This window comes from Urocampus carinirostris, chromosome 3, assembly GCF_059441175.1.
Source record: "Urocampus carinirostris isolate Australia breed hairy pipefish chromosome 3, RoL_Ucar_1.0, whole genome shotgun sequence".
NCBI classification, from domain to species: Eukaryota; Metazoa; Chordata; class Actinopteri; order Syngnathiformes; family Syngnathidae; genus Urocampus; species Urocampus carinirostris.
The window spans coordinates 17,389,729-17,412,730 of record NC_142351.1 but is presented as its reverse complement, the minus strand read 5'-3'; the positions used below and the strand labels follow the sequence as shown (position 1 = coordinate 17,412,730).

The 23,002-nt window shown below is 39.1% G+C and overlaps 1 protein-coding gene across 1 annotated transcript; it reads left to right on the top strand.

Moving 5' to 3' along the window:
* The first annotated feature begins 1,683 nt into the window (after positions 1 to 1,683).
* On the top strand, positions 1,684 to 22,628 carry tamalin (trafficking regulator and scaffold protein tamalin). Its single transcript, XM_088330889.1, has 8 exons — positions 1,684 to 2,055; positions 6,711 to 6,766; positions 8,785 to 8,839; positions 10,707 to 10,809; positions 15,370 to 15,463; positions 17,472 to 17,538; positions 19,609 to 19,675; positions 21,864 to 22,628. Exons 1-8 carry the CDS (start codon positions 1,852 to 1,854, stop codon positions 22,331 to 22,333), a joined length of 1,116 nt encoding a protein of 371 aa, XP_088187015.1. The 5' UTR covers positions 1,684 to 1,851; the 3' UTR covers positions 22,334 to 22,628.
* The last annotated feature ends 374 nt before the right edge of the window (positions 22,629 to 23,002 follow it).

The following is a 23,002-nucleotide window of genomic DNA, read 5'->3' as shown; positions in this document are numbered from 1 at the left end:
GCATTTCAGGTGAATTGGCCGGTCCAAATTGTCCCTAGGTGTGACTGAGCGAGTGAGTTGTCTGTCCCCGTGTGCCCTGTGATTGGCTGGCAACCAGTTCAGGGTGTCCCCTGCCCACTGCCTGGAGATGGCTGGGATGGGCTCCAAACCACCCCCCCCCCCCGCGACCCTAATAAGGATGTGTGGTACAGCTAATGAGTTGAGATGAGATGATATTATTCCACTTTATCATATCTGCATGTATTTTTTCCTTCTACGGTGAACGTCCAAGCTACTTAATTTTTTAACCTTTTTTATAATAAACCTCATTCATGTCTCACAACAAAATGTTAATTAACGATATATATATATATATATATATATATATATATATATATATATATATATATATATATATATATATATATGATAACGAAACACATGTACAATATAACATGTTAAACTACATAAATAAACACGTTTGAAAAAAAAAATGGCGTAAGATTATTTTGTATTTTGTAAGGGAAAATACAACAGTTTGTAAGGGCATGGAGCCGTGGAGGTTGACAGGTATGTACTACTGTATTTTAGAAATTTATATCATACCGGGTGCACTTTGCGCTCATCAGTAACAAAAAGACATCAGACGCTTGAAAAGGGTTGGAGACCTCCGCACTACGTTATGTGGAAAAAAAGAATGTAGTGAGGCGTGAAGGGGAACATCAAAGCAGGGCATACTCAAAGGGAGGTGGTGTGTGCGTGTCTCTAACCCTTTGTTATTCTTGCTTTTGGGGATTCTAAAAACGACATAGGCTTTTACTAAATCCCACTTGATAAGACAGAGCTATGCCCCTGCACAATAGTATTGCCCTTTACACATTGGTTAACTGCTGTTAAAAGTGTCGATACAAATTGTTCAAACCTCATATTGTTAGAATATGATATAATGAAATTGTGAATGTATTTGATTGCTGTTAAAAGTGTCAATAAAAACTCATATTGTAGGGATATGATACACAGTAATCCCTCGGTTATCGCGGTTAATGGGGACCAAAACCACCCGCGAAAAGTGAAAATCCGTGAAGTAGCGACGCCCCTTCAAAAATGCTTAAAAAAAAAAAAAAAAAAAAAAAATATATATATATATATATATATATATATATATATATATATATATATATATATATATATATATATATAGTTTTTTTTTTGTTTTGTTTGTTTTTTTTTTTTTTTTTAGACCCGTTTAATGGGGACCAAAACTACCTGCAAAAAGTGAAAAGCCACGAAGTAGCAACGCCCCTTCAAAAATGCTTTAAAAATATATATTTATTTATTTTTTTATTTATTTAAGCTCTGAACCCGCGAACGTGGAACCGCGAAGTAGCGAGGTCCCACTGTAACGAAATCGTGAATGTGTTTAATTGCTGTTAAAAATGTCGACAAAAAATGTTCAAACGTCATATTGTTAGATATAACGAAATTGTGAATATGCTAATTGCTGTAAAAAGTGTCAATAAAATTTGTTCGAACCTCACATTGTTTATTTGCTGTTAATAGTGTCAATAAAATTGTTCAAACCAAAAAAACAAAAACACAAAAAAAACATTACCTCGTAAAATAAACGTCTCCGGAAAGTCCGAGGTGTCCCAAACGCCACAAATCCGATGCTCGTCAACAGCACGTTTGCGTCCTTTCGACACAAGCCCCGCCCCCCTTGCTGGAGACCATAGACCAAACACGCACACGCACACGCACATGGTTTTTCGGCGGGGGGAAAGCAGCACGCTGTCCAAGACGCCACTGTTGACATCCTGCTATCTCGTCCGCACATTCGGAAGGCTTTAAAAGAAACTTTCTGGGAGCAGCGCCATGACGTTCAGGCGCCTGAAGAAGGTCGACTCCAACGGACCGGACAGCGTGACGGCGTCCTCCCAGGACAAGGACGTCTACTTCCCCTCGTCCCAGTCGGACAGCTGCCGGTGGACGGCGCCGCTCGGCAACGACTGCTTGGAGGTTTACAACTACAAGACGCTTGCTTACTCCGGTGGCACTCTGCCTAGAAACTTTAAAAAGGTAAAATTGGCACCTGTTGGATGCTTAGATTGTTTTTATTTGAACCTTGGAAAGAAAGCCCATTTAAATTGGTGTTTGCCTTTGTTTTTTTGTCTTTTGCTCGAACACTGCTGCAAACGTTCTTTAAACGTCATAAATAACGTATTTGTAATTATGACGCGGGTTGGAAGGATTATGTTTTGTTGTAAAGCGTTAGTTGTGAATTTATTTCATTACAATCCAGCAGGGGTAGGGTAGGGTTACTTTAACTGGTTTACTTTCAATTACTTTTGGATTACTCCAATACCAAATATGCCGATAAAAGACAAAAGAAACTTTATATGAATAAAATTATGACTCACAACACGTGGTAAGCTTTCTCTCCTGGCTTTGATCTTTGATCTCCGGCAAAACTGACATAAAATGTGACAGAAACAAAATGAAAATAAATCCAAACAGCTTGCCAACATCATGTTTGCCGTTCCATGTGTTCCGCCACTTCCCAAGCCTGCACAAAATTTAGTAATTTTATTCATATTAAGTTTATTTTGTCTTTTATTAGCATACTTGGTATTGGAGTAATTTGAAAGTAATCCAGGTGTCAGCAACCACCGGGCCGTGCACCACAAAGAAATAAAAACGTTTCCTTATTTATTGTTTTACAGCAATCCCTCGTTGTTCGTACATCTTGCTTTGGTCAAAACCCGCAAAGTACAAAACTTTTTTTACACAGAACAAGAACAACTCCAATTAGCAAGCTCAATTATTGTTAAACAAGTTAAAGTACTGTACTTCATACACGTTTTCTTTTACAAATAACTGCTGTACTGTCAAATTTGAATTTAAAAACATAATCTTTCCCTTTTATTGAACAACTGTATTTAGGACATTATCCACTTTTACATGATACTTTGTAGCCGTCACGTGTGTGTTATGGAAACCTGCATTTGCCATCTGGTTCCAAACTCAAAAAAGCCTTATTGGACGACAACAACAAAAATACTGCATGGAAATAAAACTATAAACATTGGAAAATGTTTAGAGTGTGCCCTGTTTTGTACTACAAAATACATATATTTTTCCATTATCAAACATTTTTGAAAAAGCGGAAGGTAGCCATTAGGCACAGCCAAAGACCCACACATGGCTCCAGAGCAGGTCCAAGTCTGTTAACGATAGAAAGCTCTTCATCTGCCTTTTTGGCCCAGCCGCAGGTGGGTTTTTTTTTTGTTTTTTTAGTCCAGAGCGTTTTGTTGACATAATCGTTTTAAGAGAAATTTAAATGAAAAAAAATGTGCATACATTATGTATGTTTGTCTAGCTGTTTTATGCATGTCCAACTCAGACCATTTACGGCAAAACATAAATAAGACATAAAACGGGCAGTGCGACTGTTTGGCCAATCAAAATGCATACACTACGGCTGATGACAATCTGCGGAGTAGCGAAACCGCGATTTAGTAAAGCAAAGAATTATTGTACCCTATTAATTCGTAAATACATGCACGTTCTTTACCCCCCTAAATCTTAACTTATGGCTGTGCGTTACACTAGTGGTTTTACGGTAGTATTTGAGAGGTGATAGAACAGTCGAATTTGCTCAGTGTTGAATGCAACAGGAACCTTATCTGTATTGTAACAGTGAGAGTGCCTAGTGGTTTGGAATGTAGATGACATAGGAAAAGGTATTACATTTTATCTCATCATCATACTATTTTTTTTTCTTTACTCCAACGTGGCAATGAAGCTATGGGAAAGAGTTTAGCCAAAACATCTTTGGTACTGTCATTAAAAATAGTTTTATATGATAAGACAAAATGCATTTTCCTATGTCAACTAGATACTTGGTGATCTAGTGATTACACTGTGGATTTAGGCCTATTATGGTGATCGTTATTTTGATTACTGGGCCAGGCCGCAAGAATATTGTGAGTCACTCAACCGGTTAGTGGTACATAAATTTTATTTGATTAGCACCATGTGTAACACTTTGAAGAGACAATTCAAATAAAGTTAATTTATTGAGTTGCAATGAAAATTAGGTCCACGCAAACTAGTTTCAAGAGACAAGGGATAATTGCATGAACTTATCTGAAATGTTACAATTGACCGTTGCAAATGATGATGACGAGATGTCGAATGTGTTCGGCTTAAAACAAGCTAATTGCGCAGGTTCAAGTTCAAGTTAGTTAGTTCGTTTCCAACTAGCACGAATGGTTTATGTGAACGTCTGGAATGTCATCTTTTTAGTGGGGTAGGGGTTCCGTTTTATGGTTTCGATTCTAAATAGGCCTTTCCTGCAAGTAGAAAATGGAATAGGGGTAGGCTGTTAAAAGCTTCTGCTTCAGGCTTCTCGCTTTGGGCACATGTTTGTTATACCGTTGTATTGTACACCTATTTTTGTGTAAATATTTCGTTGTTTTCTTTTGTTAACCGGAGGTTGATGTTTTTTGTGTGCTTTGCACAAATAAAAAGCCATAATAAATTAATTGGAGCAGTTTTGATTTCCATAATGAAGTAGTCATGGCATGAATCTGATATGGTGATAATAATGTGCCCTATTTGCAACATTTTTGGCTTATAATGCTGCCATGTTTGGGGCTAAGTGTGCTGGCAGCCTGATAACGCTTCTCTGAGGTTTATGGTTTAGAGTTAAGCTGGTGATGCTGATAACAGCCTTTCTATTTAAGGTATTTTGTTTGGCTAAAGAATGAAAATAAAAAAGGAAACATTAGAAAAAGTCGTTCTACTCATTCCTTTTAAAGATTTTGTTAGTGTATATAATGGACAATCGGACTAGTGTCTCTAAAATGTGGGCCAGCTATAATTATTAAAAGCATTGCATCAACCCAGAATAGACACAGCCCACAAGGAATATATTCTCTATGTCAGATGAACAGTCGTCTTTGCTCTGGTGATTCACCACTTGAAGCCATTCATATGAATAACATGACTTATTTAACATGACGTACAGCAGATTAGTGACTGCTCGAATGTGTGGCATTCAATGCAAGGCCAACTAAACAATAGTTTGACTTTGAATGTGTTTGCTTTGGGTGCACTAAACCTTTCCTTGCATATTTTTTCCAAATTGTTTGTGAAATTCCCACATGAAGGGTATTGGCATTGCCAAACAGCAAATGCTCTAATAGTGTGTTTTAATCTAATTAACTAAACCCGTTGTTTCACTGCATCGCTATCATTGATAATCAAGTAAAGTCACATATATTTGCTTAGCCCTTAATCACAAAAATGTCTCAAAGGACTGCACAGGATTACAATTACGCCATCGCCTGATCTTAAACCTACATGGGGGCAAGGAAAATCTCAAAACTTCAGCGTGAGGAAAAAAGAAACCTTGAGATGGGGCCTCACAAGTGGTAATCCCCCTTCCAGGATGACCAAGGTGGAATAGATTTAGCATTGGGTCACAGTACACAAACATAGTAAACATCAATAAATAATGAAGACAATTCATATTCTTGATCTATTGTTTTTCCACCATCATAAGGGAGTTTAAAGTATTCATATTATACATCATTTCCCAATGATATACATCATTTAACACCCTCAAATGCTGAACTGATGAACATTAAAATATTTACCCCACATTTTCTATTTTTCACATAACTTTTAATCTACGCTCCTCTATATTTGACATCCCTTGTCAACAATATTATAGTTCTTTTGGAAGCCAGAAAATCTTGGTCATACTCATTGACCCGCGGGCTATTGGAATATAAATAAACATTACTTGACTTGCTTTAACGGTATGTGAAGGAATCTGGAATTTAAAAAAGCTGTGATCGTCCTTGCTACAACTTCTATTAGACCGCAACAATGCCTTTGACATGTTGTAAAGAAGAGGTTGTAAAGAACATGTCTCCGAATTGCCAGAGTGACATAACCTTTATTAAGCGTTGCATAACACAGGCTAACTTCACACATTTTCCTGGCCGCCATCCCTCACTGTAGCCAGAAAGTCATTAGTGTGCAAGTTGTAGATTTGCTACCTGAGAATGTAGACTTGAGCGTCTGTTCAGACTGGAGGGCAACAAGGCCGCATTGTGAGGATTTTAGCAGTCCATCCTGCTGTAACACCCCTTACACACACAAGTACACAAGTTGCTCTGTGTGACTGTTTTGGGGAATAATAAATGCTCTCACTGAGAAGTCTGCGTGACAATTCTGTAAGTGTAGAAACGTAAAGCAAGCAACAGTTTACGGGCTGGCACAAAGCAGCCTTTCATCAGAAAAAGACCAACTTGGAGCACAGTAGAGAAGTGAGGCCTTGTGAACAGATACAGTCCTTATTTATTTTTGCTTGGCTCTGGTCCTGACCCCACCCTGACTTGGGCTTAGTGTACATAATGTGAAAGACTATCCATCTTTCTTCCCTGCATCCCTGATGGTCTCAAAGGCGCGTCCAAGGATGATGCCGGCTTCAACTTGAAGTAAACAAGCATCAGTTTGACACACATTTGTAGTTTCAGTGTGGAGTTTCGGTGACTCGGCAGCCTAAAAATATAACCGTGTAACGCACGTGTGCAGTGGCTCAACAAACCAGTTTGCACAGCTCGCATGTGTGTTTATGTGTGTACAGTGGGTGTGGCCAGGGAAGGCCCAGGAAACACTCATGACTCGGGTGTCTGACGTACTTGTTTTCTCTGTTGCAGGCTAGCGGCTCGCAGAAATGGAAGCCCCAAATTCTAGCACCTCCAGAACCACAACGGTAAAAACTGATATTAAAACATGTCCTTGAAGGGGGAAAAAAAATTGTTGTTGAGCAAATCACATACATTACAAACTGCGGAAACTGAGCAGTGTGAGGGGCTTGCATCAATTGCAAGAGATTGTTGTGCAAGTACTAAATCCATAAATTGATACTTGGTATTGATATATGCAGAAAGGCTGTGTTAAGTTTTTCTCTCTTTAAAAGTACAGTGGAAGCTCGGTTTTCGGCCATAATCCGTTCCAGAACCCTGTTCGAAAACCGATTTGGTCGATCACCGAAAATCGTTTTTCCCATTAAAAGTAATGTAAAATCGTTTTAATCCGTTCCAACACCCTGAATGTTTACCGTGAACGTAAACATGAAGCTAAACCAGGCTAATCGTACGTTCGCGTTAGCGTAATCTTCTGTACGAAAGATTACGCTAACATGAACGTGTAAAGATAAAAAAATCAGGTCGTTTACACGTCATTTAGCACCCGGGTCTCCACAACAAGTGGCTAGCGCTTCATTGGAAAGGTAGCTCCGTTCCAACACCCTGAATGTTTTACGTAAACAAAGCTAACCCAGGCTAATCGTACGTTTGCGTTATCGTAATCTTCCGTACGAAAGATTACGCTAACATGAACGTGTAAAAATAAAAAAAGGATTATGAATAGGATTTCTTACCTTTGTGGTGGACGGTGGGGAGAGAAAAATCCTCAAAAGTTTTTCAACCTCTTCCAAAACTTGCGGCAGTTGCTTGCTTATAGCGCTAACTTCCTTAGCCGCATCACTCGATTTCACAGCCTCCTTATTCTTTACTATCGTACTGATAGTAGATTTAGCCATGCTGTATTCACTAGCAAGATCGGAAATTCGTACACCTCTTTCATATTTAGCTATTATGTCTTTCTTAAAGGCAATAGTTGGACGAACAACTTGTTTTTTTTTCACCTGTCCTGCTTGCACCGACCTTCGGAGGCATAATTAGGGGCTAAAACACCCGTACGCCGCTCAGCATCGGACCCTAGTGTACCGGCGTTCGAACCCCGATTTTTTGACCGAACAGCGAAGCAAGAATTTCTCGAAATTTTTGGTCGAACACCGATTTGTCCGAACTGAGAGGCGTTCGAAAACCGAGGTTCCACTGTATGGAATTTTATGTATCAACCAATGCACCATCAGAATCATTGTATTTTTTTATCACTTTTGAGAAAGCAGTCTTCTATCTCTACAATTAGTAAAAAAAATAATCATTGCATATTGTAATGAGATTCAGAACATTTATTGTCAAAAAACAACAAAACTTCGTTTGGAGCATCCAGTCATTCATTCACAGTTAAAAGAAAATGCAAAGATCCACAAAATAAATATACAGAATAACTATAGATTAAAAAATACCCATAAATAACCATATATAAAAGTGTGTATGTATATATACATATATATGATATAATATAACCCAATTAAAAGTGAAGACATGGTACCATTATAAACAAAATATCAGATTAATTAAATCAGTCAATGTTGAAGTGCAATTGTGAAGTTTAATGGATAAAAAGTGGTAATTATATATTGCAGTAGAGCGTCCAGGTCATTTATTGTCAATTGGTGGGTGTGATTGATGTTCCAATGTGTATGTGTGGGTGGGTGGGGGTTTGCAGCAAAGAGGGGGAGGAACAGAGTTCAGTAGCCTTACAGCCTGTAACACATATTTGTTAATGGCCTCTGGAGACAACAATTTAGTCAAAATATTACCATTCTTGACTTGCTTTTTTATAATGCTATTGGATTTATTATCATTTTTAGGATTAAATGTGTGTCATATAACCCCTTTATGTTTTATTCCTCACAATGCTCCCTTTAATTTTCTTTTCAACTCTGGATTTTTCAGTAAAATGAAATCTTAATCAAGATTTATTTAGAAAAATATGATCTGTATATACGCACACAAACATAGATGGAACTCTGCATTTCTGTTGTTGTTCCTCCATCAGTTTAATTTAGGCCAATTCCCTATTGTGTCTGCCTTGCAGGAAGGTGGTGGTGCTGGATAAGGAAGATGAGCAAACATTTGGTTTTGAGATTCAGGTGAGAGAAATGGAGGCTTTTAGTTTTTGTTTTCCCTGTGTCAATTGTAGTCCTCACTGTGTGTGAGTATATGGACGGAAACATGAATCGTATCGTTATTTTTATGGTTTGGATGCTCCCCGCCCTTCCTACCTATCCCACCCTGCTGTCTCCGGCCTTCTGCGGTCAGAAGGTCAACTTTCGAAGTTCATTTTGGTGGCCATATTGGTATCTTGACATGTTGTTTCCTGTTGCTGTCACGATGGTTGTTTATGTGCGTCATGGTGCGCCTGAGTGTCAGGCGCTGTGGCTTGCTTGTTTGTGGTTTTGGTGTCACGACAAAGGGGAAGTTTTTCGTGAAGCCATCAGAGATATAGTGGAGCACATGAGGAAGTGACAGCAGTTGTTGTCATGACAACAAAATATGGTGTTTGTTTTGAGGATTTTATATAAACACATGAGAACACCAGCAACGTATTGCACAGAAGTGGAATAAAGAATTCCAGGCTAACTAAATAAGCACAGCTTGTTGTAGTCTGGCCTGCACATTTTGGCTTAATAAGTCAGTTTTTACAATCTTTGCAAGTTTTGAGTCACTATTTAGAATGTCCAAAACAGAATTAATATACATATTTATCAAAGCTCTGATGGCAATATGACAAGCAGTCTCAATTGGTACTGCAAAAAATACACATTACCTGAAAACAAGAAATTTACTGCATGAATGACTATGTAAGTTGACTTGACTGTAAAATGTTGAAATTATCCAGCCAAGATAGTTAAATGAAAATGACAATACAGCATATATGTAAAATTTATTTAAATTTTAAATAAGGTCTATGGAATTGGTATGAAACCCATTACATCTGACACTTCTGTGTGGAAATTTATCTCTGGGTATAATCTTAGCCAGCTCTAGACCCAACTAACAACTAGGCTAACTGTAGAGAGTAAATCTTAATAACTGACCATAACTAAATTTAACTTGCTTTCATGCAACCAACTTGAGGTGTAATCCAGGCAAAATCATGCTATACCATATGACTGATGGAGCATATAAACATGTGAAGGAAAATTGTGCCACACCTACTTTTAAACCTTGGGAATCCTTCATTATTCAAAAAGTGTAATTTAATATTTCGATCTTTCTCAATGGAAGAAATCATAAATCCTGATGAAACCCAACCAGCCATGAATATACCATCATGGCTGCTCAGGTCTCATCAGGGTTTTTTGATTTCCGCCATAATTTCTACCACAATCAAAATTTACATTTTTATTTCAAAAATAATTTTACATCTAAATTGTGTGTTTTAGGTTGCAATACATAGTGAGTATATTTGTGACACAGACAATACCTGCTGGGCTGATCTTCTGACCAAGAAATGCTGGTCGTCCAAAAAATATCCACTCTCGTTTAAAATAAACAATTGGACGGACGCGATATCATCATTGCCAAGCCTTGCTTCCACGCAAACCGCAGTCACATCTGTAAAAGATTCTGTCATGGCTTCTCTGGTCTCATCAGGGTTTTATGATTTCTTTCATGTTAAAAATAAGTACTTTTTAAATCAGAAAAGAAAATATCTTTGCATTTTTTTGTTCACATTTAAGGTAAAATACTGATTGAATCTTCACCTTTGGGATCAACCGAATGAAAGCAATATGCTGCAATATCTTATGACATCTTTATCTTGGGCCACACTGAGTGCGGCCCACAGCCGCTTCCGCTGCTCGTCATCCTGCGGTCGCACTATCTGCACACTGTCGCACGGCGCTGACATTGCCAGCACAGTGACATCAATCATGTGGTGGAAGCTCATGCTAGCTGAGGGGAACTTTGGGGTTCTACTTTTCAGTCTGACGGAAGGCCCTCTGTGTCTTTCAGACGTACGGCTTGCATCACCAAGACCAGAACACGGTGGAAATGTGCACATTTGTGTGCAAAGTGCACGATGACAGCCCAGCACAGCTCGCAGGACTTAAAGTTGGTGAGTTTTAGTTCCGTCCACCTCCTCATAGGTCATCTCAACCAAGCCAGGTGATTGATCAGGGCTAAATTATGCAAATGACCACATTTACTGTAAACCAAGTTTTTAACCATAAAGGCAACAAGCAGACTTAACAAAAAGAAGCAAGAGCTGTGATTTGAACCCAGAACATTTTCAGGGAATGCAGACGAGCTAACCACACACTTGCAAAAAAAAAAAAAAACAGTCCATGAACGCCAAAACTTTATCACTCAGGGGCAAAACCTTGTGGGCTTGGAACACAGTCTACTGCATTCAAAACATTCCCGTGGTCATAATTGATTCATTTCAGTTGCACATCCTAATCTGAACCCATTTTTTTACTCTTGACAACCTTGGACTAGAACTCATTTGGGTTTAAGAGAAATATTGAAAACAAGCATTTCAAACTCAAATGAAAAAAAGGTATTTAACCTTTCATCCTTTTTCTTGATGAAGTGTAAAGTCAACTATAAATCTAAAACTAAAAACCCCAAATATTACTATTTGTTAATGTGCTAGGGCGGCATTAGCTGAAGCTGAATCCCTAATGCCCCCAATAAGCAGGTTGGCCGCTATTGGTGTGTGTGTGTGTGTGTGTGTGTGTGTGTGTGTGTGTGTGTGTGTGTGTGTGTGTGTGTGTGTGTGTGTGTGTGTGTGTGTGTGTGTGTGTGTGTGTGTGTGTGTGTGTGTGTGTGTGTGTGTGTGTGTGTGTGTGTGTGTGTGTGTGTGTGTGTGTGTGTGTGTGTGTGTAAATGGGTAAGTGTGAAGCACATTGGGAGGTCTTCATTGACTTGAAAAGCGCTATATAAATGCAGACCATTTACCATTTAGACATTTTCCAAAAATAGCATCTAACAGTGCCAGACAATTTATAATACAGGGAGTGCAGAATTATTAGGCAAATTAGTATTTTGACCACATCATCCTCTTTATGCATGTTGTCTTACTCCAAGCTGTATAGGCTCGAAAGCCTACTACCAATTAAGCATATCAGGTGATGTGCATCTCTGTAATGAGAAGGGGTGTGGTCTAATGACACCAACACCCTATATCAGGTGTGCATAATTATTAGGCAACTTCCTTTCCTTTGGCAAAATGGGTCAGAAGAGGGACTTGACAGGCTCTGAAAAGTCAAAAATAGTGAGATATCTTGCAGAGGGATGCAGCACTCTTAAAATTGCCAAGCTTCTGAAGCGTGATCATCGAACAATCAAGCGTTACATTCAAAATAGTCAACAGGGTCGCAAGAAGCGTGTAGAAAAACCAAGGCGCAAAATAACTGCCCGTGAACTGAGAAAAGTCAAGCGTACAGCTGCCAAGATGCCACTTGCCACCAGTTTTGCCATATTTCAGAGCTGCAACATCACTGGAGTGCCCAAAAGCACAAGGTGTGCAATACTCAGAGACATGGCCAAGGTAAGAAAGGCTGAAAAACGACCACCACTGAACAAGACACACAAGCTGAAACGTCAAGACTGGGCCAAGAAAAATCTCAAGACAGATTTTTCTAAGGTTTTATGGACTGATGAAATGAGAGTGAGTCTTGATGGGCCAGATGGATGGGCCCGTGGCTGGATCGGTAAAGGGCAGAGAGCTCCAGTCCGCCTCAGACGCCAGCAAGTTGGAGGTGGGGTACTGGTATGGGCTGGTATCATCAAAGATGAGCTTGTGGGGCCTTTTCGGGTTGAGGATGGACTCAAGCTCAACTCCCAGTCCTACTGCCAGTTTCTGGAAGACACCTTCTTCAAGCAGTGGTACAGGAAGAAGTCCGCATCCTTCAAGAAAAACATGATTTTCATGCAGGACAACGCTCCATCACACGCATCCACGTACTCTACAGCGTGACTGGCAAGAAAGGGTCTAAAAGAAGAAAAACTAATGACATGGCCTCCTTGTTCACCTGATCTGAACCCCATAGAGAACCTGTGGTCCCTCATCAAATGTGAGATTTACAAGGAGGGAAAACAGTACACCTCTCAACAGTGTCTGGGAGGCTGTGGTTGCTGCTGCACGCAATGTTGATCGTGAACAGATCAAAGCACTGACAGAATCCATGGATGGCAGGCTTTTGAGTGTCCTTGCAAAGAAAGGTGGCTATATTGGTCACTGATTTGTTTTTGTTTTGTTTTTGAATGTCAGAAATGTATATTTGTGAATGTTGAGCTGTTATATTGGTTTCCCTGATGAAAATAAATAATTGAAATGGGTATACATTTGTTTTTTGTTAAGTTGCCTAATAATTATGCACAGTAATAGTCACCTGCACACACAGATATCCTCCTAAAATAGCTAAAACTAAAAAAGCCCCACTCCAACTTCCAAAATATTCAGCTTTGATATTAACGAGACTTTTGGGTTCATTAAGAACATGGTTGTTGTTCAATAATAAAATGAATCCTCAAAAATACAACTTGCCTAATAATTCTGCACTCCCTGTATTTTTATCTATTCAGGTTTACAGAATACCTTGTTAGCAATGACCAAATGAAAGATATAACGTTTTTCCAAGTTGTTCCGCTTACTGTATTAAAGCAAAACGTCAAAGAAGCAATGTATTTTTTGCAAGTCAGCGCTAATTACTTTTGTGTAATAAAGTGAAAACGCTGTCCAAATCCAAGCATTACCCATCGGATCACGCCAACACAATTTGGAGTAATTTCTTGTCAGATGTCTAGATATTCTGCGCAAATTGTCTTGTTACGCAATTTATTTTGGGATTACCATCACAAATGTCCACGTGGGTCTGATCGCAGTTTTCAGAACAATGGCTCAGAATGTTGATGACGCTGTGACTTAAAAGTTTAGTCACTTGTTTGCCAATGCCTCAACTTTGCAGTCCATTTTGTTTGTGATCTCTATTGTGAATACATTAGTAGATATACCTCTAGTGCAATCTGCTTGTTTTTTGTTAGGTTGTAGTTTCTTATAAACAATTTCCTCCTTAAATTCTCCTTTTGACTACTTTATTTTTTATTCATTTCTCAACCAGAGGTGTCACTGTCAACTATGGACAGGAGTTTGTCATTACATAATCGGACCTGCTTGATTTTCAAAGTACAGACGCTCCCCTACTTACAAATATTCGACTTATGAAAAACTGTAGATACGAACATTTTTTTTCGAGATATCGAAAAGTATCTGGACATTGCTGTAAGTTAGATTTTGTATTGTGTGCACCCTTCTACGAGTAGAGGACAGTACTGTAGTGCTTCTTTTCACCGCGTGGCACTGTGAGATGTCACTCAGCATCCACCCCGAAGAAAAAATCCGGCTTGTACTTCCTAGTTAGTGTAAACACACTGCACTGTATCTCTAGCACGCTAAGAACTTTGACATTTGTATTGTATAATATCTCGTGCATTAATTCGATATGGTTGGTGTAAAATGTAAAGAAGATGCGAGCCGTTTCCTTTGAAATGAAAGTGAAATAAGAAAGGTTGATGCGGTTGAGAAAAGGGTTGGATCACTTTTTTTTCGTCCACATTTTACCACAGAGGCGGAATTTGCCTAACTCTTCCAAAATTAAGTTAAACGTAACTTTATTTATCAAGTCAAGTCATGTTTATTTGTATAGCCCTTAATCACAAAGAATGTCAAAGGGCTGCACAGATCAGTCAAGTTTATTTGTGACGCCCTTAATCACAAGGAGTCTCAAAGGGCTTCACAGAACACAGGATGTCAACGCCTAATTTGTGGCTTTGCTTTTCAGTGCTATGCTTTATCATTCAGCTTGCTTTGTAACTTTATAGAGCATATTATTTTATTAAATGTTTATTTTTCAGTTTAAAAACAATACAGGTTACTGATGTATCGACATTTCGTTCTGTATACACGTGTACTAGAATGACAATAAAGTATATCTGAATCTGAATTATACAAACCTTGAAAATACATTCCATACAAAATATAGCACTGAAGTAACTTACGAACAAATTCAACGATCGTCCATATAATATGCTTGTTCCATAAAATATGTACCGACAGTGGCACGCAATGGTCAGGGCCCTTCAGATGGCTATGTGTCGTTAATTGCACACAAAGAGTTAAAAAAAAGAAAAAAAGCCTAGGTTTTGAATTCCAAAATGTTCCAACTCACAGGAAAGCTTGTCTGGGCCACAGATTTTGTCACATGATCTTTTTTGCTGACTCCAGTCATCTGTCAGCAATGCTCAGCATGAACATAAAGAAATACTATTTGCGAAATGGTTTCTATTTTAAGGGTTTCTCATAGCCAATCTTTAAGTCTTGATGTATTTTTTTCACAAATATCAGATGACCTGAAAGAAGGAATTGTTCCCATGCTAGTCACTCCAACATCTACTTCCTTCTTTCTATCACTTCAGTTTCATTTCCTAAATTCCTCAGCCGCTCCATTGTGCAAGCGTAACAAAAGAAGCCCAAGCGGGAAAATGTGTTTTGGGCCGGGACGGAAAAAAAAAACGCGTCACACTTCCCCCTTGCAGAAATTCACTTGTCCTATCCATGTGTCAAATCAAAACAATCCAAACAAAGGCATGTGATGAATGTGTCCCATCCCAGGGGAGACCATTGCGAGTGTGAACGAGGCCCCAGTGGAAGGATTTCGACACAAGGAGATAGTACAGCTCATCAAAGCGAGCGGAAACACTCTCAGGTAAGAATAAATTCTATTAAAAGCTTCCTGTGCTGTATCAGTCTTAAAATATATAGCTAATGATATAGTCATCATATATTTGTGGTACTGACAATGCAACTTAAATGGTCTATGTACCGCAACATTTACATCACCATCACATCTGACAGATCCCAATACTCGAGTAGCACCTATTGACTTCACTTGTAAAGATTAGAGTAACAATTGGTGTTACTCGTCTTAGAGCTTGAGTAGGATGTGATGTGATCTACATCAGAGCAGCACCGCTAGTCAACACTTTATCGAGGGGTTAAGACCGCAACCCTTATGACACAAATGCAGCAGGGACGTATAAAAACACTTGCACTGTGCCCGAGTTTGTAGCTGTTCCTTATCAAGGCCCTTGTTGTGTTTCTGTCTTGTGACTTTTGTATCTTCTAATGTTTATTTCCCTTCCCCTTGTTGCATCTATTTTTTTTTAAAACCAACTAGGGTGGTTTTTTTTTTTAGACCGTTTTGGAATTTCTATGCATTTTTCGTTTATTATCTGTGCTATTATTTTTTTGAGTACTTAATCAAAGTGAGCAGTGTTTTCCAATGTATTTTGTGAGACCCCGGTGGATGGACAGTCTAGGGTGACACCCCCATCGTAATCCATCCAGCCATCCATTATCTGCACCGCTTATCCTCAGTAGGGTCGCGGGGGTGCTGAAGCCCATCCCAGCCATCTCCGGGCAGTGGGCAGGGGACACCCTGAACTGGTTGCCAGCCAGTCGCAGGGCACACAAGGACAGACAATTCGCTCACTCATTCACACCTAGGGGAAATTTTGACCGGCCTATCGTAATATGAAAGTTTAAAAGGACAGTTTTTATTTAGTGATAGAAAATAAATATTGATTAAAAAAAAAAACAATATTGATTTAAAAAAAAGAATCCAAACTATGATATAAACGTGCATTTTTTTTAAATAAAAAAAAAAATCTGCATTTGTTTTACATGAGCTTATTGTTGCCATTTTGCTGCTAAGGTTAGATAAAAACCTCAAAAAGGCTGTGCAAGAAAATGGGATGTAAAATTCTGCATTTTGGTTACTTTGAGTCTCCATAATTCTTATTCTTCCTCGCACTCGTTTTTGATTGCACTACATAATACAGCAACATCTAGTGGTCAAATGTTACGCATTGCCCCTTTAATATAAGTAAAGCCCGTGGAAATTACGGATTCATTTTATATTTTTTCACTTTGATTTATTTATAACTTCACATTCATTCTTAATGTTTTTATAATGTGTTTTAAATTTAAATTTTAAAAATTGAGAAGAGTGGAATGTTTTTAATCAGAAGGGTTTTTTTTGTGGAAAAACTGATTTGGCCCAGACCCAAGCTCCAAAGCAGTGCTAGTAATTAAATGGACACAACTATTTCCAGGCAGTAGAGTATTTCGGATGGTGTGTTGTCCACATTTTTGTCTTGATTTTCATTTTTCTTTTTTTATTCAGTTTTTCATCATATTCTTCATTAAGGAAAAAAGTTTTTAAAATGCTATAACTTTTTAGGGTGCTTAGGTTGAATTTGGGGGTGCTTGAGCGTGCTGCAAAACAGGCTGGTGTCGCCCATGGGTAAATGTTCACTGTACATTGAAAGATAAACAGCATGGGGGTCACATTATTCAACTATTCTAGTAAATGTAGGGGCACAGCGACGAGACAAAACCATTTTTATCATCCAATCAACTTCACATAAACATGTTGATTAACCAATAAACCAATTGACCCAAATAACGAGCGAGAGGACAAAAAAAAGCCAGCAAGTGAAAACACCAGCGCATTTGCTCTATTATATAGCGCCGTTCTAGTTGGCCATTAATCAAATAACAAACTATAAATCCTTGAAAAAAAACGCAGAGTCTCACGATGACACAATCGAACCACATCACGATATTGATTAGATTTCGGTTAATCTTGCAGCCCTAAAACCAAACACTTCCTTTTTCGCCGGTTTAAATCTTTTCATCTTTTTACCATCAAGGCTGGAGACCATCTATAGCGACGCCATCCGGAAAGCCGAACTGGAGGCACGACTACAATATCTGAAGGTGAGTTGTTTCACCCTTTAGTCGTCAGTCCTCTCACCCACACACAAATGTACCGGGTTTAGTTCCCCGCTTTCTACACCTGTCACTTGCACCTGTTGAGTCAGCGTTTTCTGCAGCGCACTTACTCACATTGTTGCATCTGATGTTTGGAGCAGCTTCCCAGCAAGTGGCCGGGAAGTGAGATCTCCCACTCGAAAAAATCCCTGCAGCTGTGCGGCTAATCCTTCCATCGGGCAGCCGTCTCACGTACTAATGCAACATATTACAGAAAGAAACTTCGTGCACTAGACGCTCTTAAATTATGTTTGTTTTTGATGGATTTTGCAGGGAAAGGCATTTAGCATTCTAATTCAGAAATGATATTCAATCTTGGCTGTACATGACAGGTTATTTACATCAAGGCTTTCTATGTATAGAGCAGTGTTAGAATGTCACATTAGCTTTGTGTCCATACGACAGTTACAAATGTGTTTTATGTGATAGTAATTTCCATCTTCTCTGATGAGAACTCCTAAAAATTGCATGTGGTTTATTAACTGTTAGAGGACAAAAAGATGGTTAAAGAAGGCAGCGGATGCAAATAAAAAAAAGATCATGTGACAAAATATGTGGCCCAGACAAATAAAAGATCTTGCACTGATCGGTGACATTTCAATTTTCCCTGTCCTCCATGCTTTTCTAGCATCTTCGGATGCTTCTTTGACAGTATAGCCCTTAATCATAAACAGTCTCAAAGGGCAGATCAAAGACTATTGCAAACTATTATTACAGACTATTATGACACCATCCCCTGATATTGTCAAAGTGAAATATAGGTGATTCATATGCCATAAGAGTGTGTTTTAAGCTTAGATTTAAACACTGAGATTAAGTCAAGTCAAATTTATTTATATAGCCCTTAATCACAAAAATGTCTCAAAGGACTGCACAGGATTACAATTACAAAATTACACAATTACCTGATCTTAAACCAGCATGCGGGCAAGAAACAACTCAAAAACCTCAGTGTGAGGAAAAAAGAGAAACCTTGAGAAAGGACCTCACATGCGGTAATCCCCCTTCTAGGATTGACCGGGGTGAATTACCATTATCATTACAGTACACAGAATAATAAACACTAAATAAGATGTTGAAGATGTCGGGAAAGAGCATGACACAAACGACGCCCCCAGCCTGTAAACTAGTCCAGAAGCTCGAATCTCAGGGGGAAGAGCATTCCACAGCACTGGTGCCCGAATGAAGAACGCTCTAGAACCTGCGGATCTCTTCTTGGCTCTTGGGATCACTAGTAGACCAGCATTTTCAGAGTGAAGGCTCCAGACCAGAACATAGGGCGAAATTAAATCTGAAAGATATGAGGGAGCAAGTCCATGCATGATTTTGTTTCATTGCAAAGTCTGTAGCCTGTTTATAAGTCAACCCAGTGCAGCCATGGCTGTCATTAGGAAATATAACAAGGAAAAGGCTGTTAGTTTTCAAATTGTTGATGACTGGTCGTGACTTTGACATTTGTACGCCATCAGAGCGGGTCAGAATACAGCTGGTAATGCGAGGAAAATGTTTCAGTTACCCTTTTGCAAGTTAAGTTCAAACTTTAGTAGAACCTCAAGATAAGGAGGGAAGTTAACAATGGATTTTGAGCTTGCAAGGAAGACCCAGGTGAAGTGCTCTCAGATAAGACAGTTCCATCCCTTCCTTAAACCCTCAAAGTTACAAAAAACAGATCATCCCTTAAAAGGGTGCGAAATGTCAAAGAACAGTAACTTCATCTGGCCAATAGCAAAACGATGCAATATTTAAAACAACGATTAACAGTGAGTCCAAATAAGGAACTGGGTTCCCATAAAATCTCCTTTGCTCTCGTCCAATAGTTACAAACTTGCGTCTTAAAAGGAACCTTATGAGAGCGTAAAAAAATTGGAGTATTATGGGTGTTTTTTTGCTTGTTGGATTAAAAATTCTTTATTTTTTTATTTGATGTGTTTGCTTAATGTCGTAGAAACCCATCAGTGCAGTCAAATATGTGCTGTGGTTTCAATTGTGAGTGACTGTATTTTTCTTGTTTGGCAGCAAACGCTACATGAGAAGTGGGACGAGTATCGCTCACTGATGGTGCAAGAGCAAAGGCTTGTTCACGGTAGGTCGCATCATTTGACGTCTCCTACTAACCTGTCCAAACTTGAACCTCTTTCAAATTAAATATATCCCCAAACAGATTCTTTTTTCAATTAAAAACGGTGTCCCTCTCCCACAATTATGAGATTATGTTGCAAAATATTTCACACGCAGGGGATTCGAGAAGTTCAGTCTCAAAGTTGACCCATCTTGGTTGTTTGCTGTAGAGTTTCTAACATCATTAAAGGAACACATTACTTTCACAATGGCAAATCCCATTAACACAACATGTGAGGTGAGCTCCAAAATTCAAGGATTTCAAGCATTGAATTTTTCTTTCTATACGTAAGCCCTTAATTGGCATTAAAAAAGACTTGACTTGAAAACCTCTGAATCACAATTTTTGAAAGTCTTAAAAATGTCAACACAAAGCTTTTGCAATATTTATCAGTCGTTCACATCCAGTGAGTAAAACGTTTTTTTTTTCAAGCATGTGTTTATATGATGCTTCACTTAAAATTGGTCATGAATATAGAAGTTTTCTTTTTCAAAAAAGTCATTTTTCATGCATCATAATAAATTACTTTATCAATGTTGCAGAAGAGTTCTTTGGAATTATTTGTTATCTGCCAGTTTTGACTGAAAAATTATGAAATACTGTAAACATCTTTTTTATTTATCGTTTTTGTTTTGTTTTAATATTGTACGTTTTTTGGTGACTTGGTCCTAATTTCATTTCAAAAGGCATTACAAAGTTTTTAAAAGTCTTGAATTTAACTTGCCTTTAGCTAGACGGCAATTGCTTGCCTGCCCTGTAGCTCAGGGTCTTATGACTGTTTGAGTTTCCCCTCCAAAGGCTGCATGGGTTATTTTTACCTGCCGCCTTTACTGCGTGCGTTCCTTATGTGCCTCTGCCTCCCTTCATGTAGGCAATTGTGGGTTTTCGTTTTTTTGTTTTTTTGCTGCGTGTCAGGATTGGTATAATCTTGTCAGGCTAGCTCCCCATTAGCGTCGGGCTACCGAGGGCTTTCCTGTTTTGGTTGCTCCAAATTGGCGCTCGTTGGCTATCCATTGTGTGTTTAGCCCGCCAGCCTGGTGTAAGCCCCGGTGTTCCTTGGTTTACCCCTCCCATTGGCGGCTCTCCTTGTTATTTTTGCCAGTTAGCCCCTTTTTGGCTGTTCGCCCTTTGTTGTAACATTACTGCATCCACCTGTGACACAACGCCTGAGTATTCTCAAAAAATAACAAAACTTGACGTGAAACACTTGTACACTCTTGGACTAATGGACATGTAAAACAATATGGTGACCGGGTACAGTGCTGGTTTTCCTCCAATGACGTCACAGTTCAAAAAGACAAGACATGCTATCTTTGAAATGCATCATCTCGGAAAATAAATGGAATATCCCGAAGGAATAAACATACATTTTCATGCAAAAGCCTTGTACTATTTTCTTTCGTTTTGCATGTTTTAGGATTTTAGGAATGCCTTTAAGGACTACATAAAGATGTAGTCCAGTGTTCTCGTTTGCCCGCGTCCCTGCGTCCTAGACGCATCATTTTTGCTGGGGACGCATCGTCTCAAATCAACGTGCGTCCCCGGGACGCAACTTTTTTGACACAAAATTGTCATTATTACCAGATTACATTTTTTTTAAACAAAGATTTACCGCACTCCAACCTTTTGTCAGGCAGATCCGGCAGATGTTGTTTTGATCTCGCGGTTCAAGTTTTCGTCTGCACGCCGATCTCTAGTTGTGTAGAAAAAAGTCCGTCTCTTTTTAGAGAACCGGCTTTTTCGGCTCAACTCATTTAAGAGAGCCCTCTCTCAAACGGCTCACTTGCTTTGATGCATTATATTACGAATTATGATGTTGTATAAAGAAGTTAAGAAAAAGAAGTATAAAAGGAGAAAATGAAAAAAGACAGGTTTGTGGTTATCCCTTTAATCGGTATATTACCAACAATAATTTGATGCAAAAAATGAATGAATAATTTGATGATTAAAACTGAATGAATATATAGATTTTTATTATATATTTGTCACGGATTTACAATTTCAACCTCGATAACACTACATTTTTGGGACCCATAGATCTCTGTTGGGAACCATAGATTTTTGAGCATGCGAGTCCCCGGGCCAATCACTTTTTAGAGGTAAAATGAACACTGGTAGTCTCTAACAATGATTGTTCATTGATGTATGGCAGGTATCGTGATGAGCGACGCCTCCGTGTACGAGTCACTGGAGTCTGCCGGAGTTTACGGCAGCTTGGGTGCGCCCAGCCCGGCCGCTCGCCGTTCCCTCCGCTGCAGCGGCAGCACCAGCAGCAGCGCTAGCGGCATCAGCACAGCCACCGAAGACGATCCCCTTTACCAAACGTGCCTTTACCACGCCGGAGACTCGGACAACGGCGGCGGCAGACGGCACAAGCAGTCGACTGCCACCAGGAAGCCTCGCCTCCGACCCGCTAGTGAACTCTTAGCGTCCGCTAAGACGCAGCTAACACGCAGCGCGAGCACTCGCAGCTACACACGCGGCCCCTCGTCTCAGCCCGCCGACAAACCGCCATCCGGCTTAAGCTCGTTGCAGAGGAAACACAGAAGCTTCCGGAGGCACCTCCTCAAGTTCATTCCGGGCTTGAACAAACCCATGGAGGAAGAGGAGAGCAAACTGTAACTGTATCACTTCCTTTTAGGACTGACCATTGGCTGTGAGCGAGCCACCAGTGTTCCAAAGCTGTACAGATCTTTTAGTTGACTGCAGTTTTTAAGTTATTTATTTATTTTAAATGTGTCTGACTTGATGTCGACAGTTTTCTTTTTATATTGCATGCAGCAAAGTTTCTTGTGAAGCTGACAAAATATTTTGACACGTGTTTTCAAAGGTTTGTTTTTTTCTTAAAAAGAGTTGCCCTCTATTTTTCCCTTTCAAAATATTGTTGGAAAAAAATAAAAAAGGAGTCATTTCATAAGTATTGTTTGTTTCGTTGCACAATGCAAAAGGCTCGTCGTCAGTCTTTGCACACTTAAAAGGAAACTGTGTAATATTTGACCACTTGATGTTGCCGTATTGTGAATAGCAACCAAAAACAAGGAAGAATCAAAACTACAGAATCTTAAAAGTGACCAAACCACATAGTTTTTCTTCTAGTTTTTTGTTTTGGTTTTTGGGGGTGTCCATAGCATCAATTATATTGACTCACTCCAGGGTAAGCCTCATTTTATATAAAATATACACAATTTAGGAAAATGCACGTTTATATGATCATGTATTTTTGCAGATTATTTATTTCAATATATTTGTAGTGTCATCAATATGACACTGATCTAAACCATCAAGAAGGAC

What these genes read in the sequence shown, in the direction of transcription:
- tamalin (XM_088330889.1), top strand. Translation starts at nt 1,852, where the DNA reads ATGACGTTCAGGCGCCTGAAGAAGGTCGACTCCAACGGACCGGACAGC. An exon ending in TGCCTAGAAACTTTAAAAAG is followed by an intron (nt 2,056 to 6,710) that starts GTAAAATTGGCA and finishes TCTCTGTTGCAG; the next exon opens with GCTAGCGGCTCGCAGAAATG. An exon ending in GCACCTCCAGAACCACAACG is followed by an intron (nt 6,767 to 8,784) that starts GTAAAAACTGAT and finishes TCTGCCTTGCAG; the next exon opens with GAAGGTGGTGGTGCTGGATA.